At 60.4% G+C, this 5,123-nt stretch overlaps 3 protein-coding genes across 3 annotated transcripts; 1 reads left to right on the top strand and 2 right to left on the bottom strand.

The window, feature by feature from the left end:
• Positions 1 to 13: 13 nt before the first annotated feature.
• On the bottom strand, positions 14 to 429 carry MNEG_13803 (hypothetical protein; the record flags this gene model as incomplete). The annotated part of the gene is made up of 2 exons (XM_014037727.1): positions 14 to 129; positions 372 to 429. The coding sequence occupies 2 exons, from the start codon at positions 427 to 429 to the stop codon at positions 14 to 16; spliced, it is 174 nt and encodes a 57-aa protein (XP_013893181.1).
• A 1,352-nt stretch (positions 430 to 1,781) lies between these two features.
• MNEG_13802 (hypothetical protein) lies at positions 1,782 to 3,159 on the top strand (the record flags this gene model as incomplete). Its single annotated transcript, XM_014037726.1, has 6 exons — positions 1,782 to 1,958; positions 2,102 to 2,168; positions 2,415 to 2,527; positions 2,706 to 2,770; positions 2,909 to 2,966; positions 3,157 to 3,159. 6 exons carry the CDS (start codon positions 1,782 to 1,784, stop codon positions 3,157 to 3,159), a joined length of 483 nt encoding a protein of 160 aa, XP_013893180.1.
• Positions 3,160 to 4,589: 1,430 nt separating this feature from the next.
• MNEG_13801 (hypothetical protein) lies at positions 4,590 to 5,081 on the bottom strand (the record flags this gene model as incomplete). The annotated part of the gene is made up of 1 exon (XM_014037725.1): positions 4,590 to 5,081. A coding segment is annotated over one exon (492 nt), but the record flags the coding sequence as incomplete, so codon positions are not given.
• Between the last annotated feature and the right edge of the window lie 42 nt (positions 5,082 to 5,123).

The following is a 5,123-nucleotide window of genomic DNA, read 5'->3' as shown; positions in this document are numbered from 1 at the left end:
CCTCCCCCCCCCCTTACTTGTTGAGCTCCGCGGCCTCAGCCACAGCACTGGTGGGGAATGCGTCCTTGTCCACGCTGGCGTGGAGGATGTCGGCCTCAAGGGCGTCAAGGCGGTACCGCTTGGTCAGGCCTGGCGGGTTTTTTGTGTTGTTATGGGCGGGGGACTGAGGAGGGGCCTGATGCGAAGTGGGCGCCGTGCGCTCGCGTGCATGAGGGGCAAAACGCCGTGCACGCGCAACATACAGCTCTGCACTCTTTATACAGGGACTGCCGTCGCGAAGTCGGCGCGCCACGCGCGCATGCATGTGTGCGGGTGTGGCCAGGTGCGCATGGCAGCTCCTCCGGATGCGCACTTCAGGGACCCCAGCCCACCGTTGTCGCACTCCAGGGAGACGGACATGCGCGCGTCAGGGCTGAGCTCGAAGGTCATGGAGGCCACCTTTTGGCTGCGGAACGTCGCCAGAACACTCTGGGGGGTTGGCAAGCAGCGGCGAGGAGCATGATGTGCTGCACTCGGCCGACAGGGGACAGAAATGGTGCACAACAGCGGCTGGGAATCAAACAAGCGCGGTCCGCGTGTGGCGTGATCGCACGCCGGGAGATGCTCTTGCGGCTGCAAGCGGACGCAGGGCAACGGGCTGTGTGCTCAGCTCCCACGCCAACACTCAGGACTGCCCTTGCCCTTGAGGGAGAGTGGGTGGAAGTTGTGCCGGGGGTGATGTGCTCAAGGCGCGCGCAGAGCCGCTGGCCGCCCCGCGTGCCTTGAGCAGGATGCCGGCCTGCACCACGTTTGCATTGAGCACCGCGTAGGCCTCGAAGAACCTGGCGCTGAACGTGACGGCCATGAAGGCGCTCTTGCTGCTGTTGATGGCGCGCAGGATGAGCTGGGGCGGTTACAGTGTTGGCAGGGGGCAGTTGCGCGGGCGGGCGGTGGTGGGGTGCGTGGGGCGGTCAGGCGGCGGTGGGGTGCATGGATGGGGGCCTATGGGGGTGTGGCGTGTGCATGCATGCGCAGGTTTGCGACCAATGGACTCCATTGTGAGCAACTCCCAACCAACTGCCGCATGCTTCGACCGGTGCGCTGATACAGATACCCTGGCCATGCAACTACAGAGCACAAACACTGTTTGTGCGCGGCCCAGTCCTGCCAAGACAATTGTATCTGCAGCGCCTCACCCGTTCGGGCACGCCCTCAACGAGAAGCTCAGACCCTGCAACAAAGTGAAGCGGCGCAGCACACGCAGCAGCATTGGCACCATTGTGCACTGAGGCCGCCACATGCAGCGAGAGTCACATGCATGTTTTGTGCACGAACCTATCTTTCCCAACGACTGGACGGCGGTCTTGAAATCGCGTATCTGCTTCCCGGAGATCGTGAACTGGAGGGAACCCGCGCCCTGGGCCGCCATGACTGTTCCTTGCCCCCTTAGGCTAAATAGGGTAATCAAGCATCCGTTGGCATTGATTCGGGAGACGAGGGCACGAGATCACAGATCTGATACAAACGGTGCGCAGTCTCGGCACACCGCAACGCCATGATCGATTGCAGACAGGAGATTCGGTCCAACTGATCATATCGCGGCGTTGTAGCCCCCCGCGCCGACTCACGCTTCTCGCAACGGTGACAGGGCGTGACACATGGCTCCGCAGCGGGAAACCACCCGTCACACTGCCATCCTTTGACACTCAAAAGGCTTGCAAGCACACATTTGATCAAACAGCTCTCTACTCGATCAAGTAACCTTGCAATCACCAGCCACCAAGCTCACCCGTTCAGACACAATGGCCTTCCTCACCACCAAGCCCTTTGCCTCCGTGGCGCGCCCCACCCCCGCCCGCACCCTCGCCCCCGTCGCCCCGACGACCCTCCGCTCCGTGGTGGTCCGCAGCGACCTCGGCCGCGAGGCTGACCGCGCCGGGCGCGACGTGGAGCGCGGCGTGAACCGCGCTGGCGACAAGGTGAGCCGGCCTCATCCGCGGCATGTCCCTCGCGCCAATCCCCACGCCTTCTCATCATGCACGCATGATGAGATCGTCCCCTTGGGCGGCGGCCTCGGCATCACACCCCCTCCTCATCCCCACAACCTGCTGCACCTCCCCAGGTCCAGGACGCCGCCGGCGACGCCAAGCGCGGGGCCCAGAAGGCTGGCGACCGGGTGTCCGACACCGGTGCGTTGGTTGGTGGGGGATGCGTGAATCAACCAACGGGATCTTGCGCCCACAGAGCGCTTGACCCCGCCTGTCGTCACAACATGGCGTGTGGTTGGTCACATGCTGCTGTGCCCCATGTTGCTGTGCACCAAGAAGCGGGGGCTTTGCAGCGTTGCTGGTCTGAAGGTGGAGTGAAAGTGCACGCTGCACCCTCCCACTGTGCTGACCCATACCTCACCCCCAACCGCGTCACTGCCACTGCAGCCTCTGACCTGAAGGGCAACGCCCAGGATGCCGCGAAGGATCTGAAGCGCAGCAGCCAGAAGGGGGCGGACGAGCTGCAGGACCGCGCTGAGGGCGCCGGCGACAAGATCAAGGTGTGGCGCTGTGGGCTGATCCAGCGTTGCATTCCGCTCCATTCCCCTATTGAGGTTTTGTGCTCGTCACTGCTACTGCAGCTGCACCTGTCTGTGACCCTAAAACATGTGTTGCAGGACTGTTATCATGGGCCCTGAGTTACTGATTTCACCCTTGTCCCTGCCCTCCCACACCTAGGGTGCTGCTGAGAATGTGAAGGAGCGGGCTCAGGATGCAGTTGAGGGTGTGCGCGACAACATCAAGTGAGGCGGGATGGTGGGGGTGGGAGGGAATCACAAGGTTACGGCTGTACTTTATTGTAGGGTTGTCTGATATTTATGTGATGAGGGATGCAGCAGTAGTGCGAAAGTACTCACATCTCTGTAAAACTTGCTGTGCAGGGATGCTGGCAATGCTGTGTCCGACAAGATTGAGGACGTCAAGGACAGCTTCAGGAAGGTTAGTCATGCTTACTGACAAAACATACATATACACGGCAGGACAGGAAGGGGGCATGCGACATTGTAGATGATGGTGATTATGGCAATATGGTGCGAGTGATGAGTTTGTGTTATGTGCACTTTGTACCCTTCTCCAACAATGGGGTGTTTACCGTGTGCCCTTTGCCCACCCTGCTTGCCAACCACAGTAAACTCAATACCTGGCAACATCAACAGACAAAGGACTCAACTGATGGTATAGTGGTTGGGCAGAGTGCGCAGCAGTGTTGCTGTACTGACACAAGACATGGTATCTCTGCCATGTGTTGAGACATGCTGCCGTTTTTGATTGTACGCCTTGCCACCATTTTTGTGGGTTGTTTGTCCGACCCAGCTTGAATGCTGGAGTCTTGCGCGCTGTGCACAAATGATGTGGAGTAGTGCATATCATTGATGCTGTAACACAATTCCAGCGTGTAGATGGAGAGTGTAGCAGCAGCAGCAGCAGCAGCAGTAGTGAGAGCCTTAGCAGTGAGCGTAGTGTTACTCCTTTACACTGTGTGAATGGTGCCTCCAGCAGATATGATGCTGTTGTGACATTACGCCCCCAGCCCTGCTCATCAACGTCCTGCAGCTGTCGATGTTGGATATTGTCTGTTTGTGAAATGCAATATAATAGTTTGCACATGACAAGCTGGTGTTGGTCATGAACCCAGCAGATGCACTCCGTTCAAACTTGTACTGTTATTTCAAGTGTGATTCAGTTGTGACTCTGTTGATGCTTTCATGACAGACCGGGCAATTTGCTGTGCACCTGATGACTTCTTGATTACAAAGAAGACTCCTTCATCGGCATGCCAGCGCGACGCTGTATTGATCTATCCTAGGTACGACTGTTCAGCAGGCAGGCCAAATGGCAGCAATCCTGACACTTCCTTGGGCCTTCACTAATGAATGCAGCCAACTATCATTCGAAGCAAGCACCGCATCAGAGGACGACAGAACGGTGGAAAGCACACGTGCTGGTAGGCGAGGGCAGACTCCATGCCCACATGCCATCTACAGCGCAGCTGGAGCGGCCAGTTTGTCCACGGAAAAAACGCGATAAAGCCCCTGGAAAGACTATTGCTTCAAGCAAGCAGCGACTGCCAGCAGGGGGCCACATGGCACCAGTACGCCCTGCTGAGAGCTCACGCGGGCAGTTTGCACTTCATGCAACTGGATGCGACATGGCGGCAAGTCAGTTCTGTGCAGAATCAAGCCGGTCGTATCCGTACAACGTGTGACCCTGGGGTCAAGTATGGTGTTTTAAGCCGTTGTGTGAGCCACCCCCCCCCCCCCTGCGCGGCCGCGCCACAGTAAAACGCCGCGCGAGCGGGAGGCGCAGGGGCGCGCTGCCAGATCCGCACGCATGCGCGTGTCGCGGCACTCACTTCTTAAATGTGCCGTGCCACACCTCAAAGGTGGCAGGGGTGATCATGTGTTGTGACGCAGGGACCGTCATGCAGGGGTCAAGGCAACCCATAGCCTGCCAGCAAGCGGCGCCGGAGCCAGGGACGGGGCGGAACAGGTGCCTCCCACTTGGTGTGGCGCGCGCTCGGAGCGGTCAGGCTGCCACAAGCGCGCGTTCCACGCGCGTCCCTCAGGCACGGAGCGCGCGCCTCAGGAGGATCAGAACCACCAGCACCACCGCCAGATGGCCCGCCAGCTTCATGACCCACCAAGGCTCCTGCCCATGGCCCTTACGGCAGCCGCTGCCCTCGTCCGCCGCCGACGCCGCGGCCCCCGCTGCCCCAACCCCATCGGCCGGCGTGGAGCGGCGACACAGCCACGCGAACAGGTTGACGATGCGGCCGCCAGGCCACAGGAGACATCTGACCACATTCTTGAGCACCTGGAACAAAGGGTCTGCGCCGCCGCCGCGCCCCTCCGCCCCCGCCTCCTCGACTGCGGCCGCCTCCCCCAAATTGCCGTCGCCGCCGAGCAGCAGGCCGCGGGCGGCGAAGCCGTGTGGAATGAGGTCGCTGTCCGGGTCTGGGCGCACCCCCAGGGCGGACTGCACCTGTGGGTCTGACAGCACCGCCAGGGCGGACTGCACTTGTGGGTCTGACAGCACACTCAGGGCGGACTGCACCTGTGTGTCGGACAGCACCGCCGTGTAGAATGTGTGCTGCAC

The sequence above is a fragment of the Monoraphidium neglectum genome, assembly GCF_000611645.1.
Source record: "Monoraphidium neglectum strain SAG 48.87 unplaced genomic scaffold scaffold04060, whole genome shotgun sequence".
NCBI classification, from domain to species: Eukaryota; Viridiplantae; Chlorophyta; class Chlorophyceae; order Sphaeropleales; family Selenastraceae; genus Monoraphidium; species Monoraphidium neglectum.
Note: the sequence above shows the minus strand (reverse complement) of the source record. Positions and strands in the feature narration are given on the sequence as shown.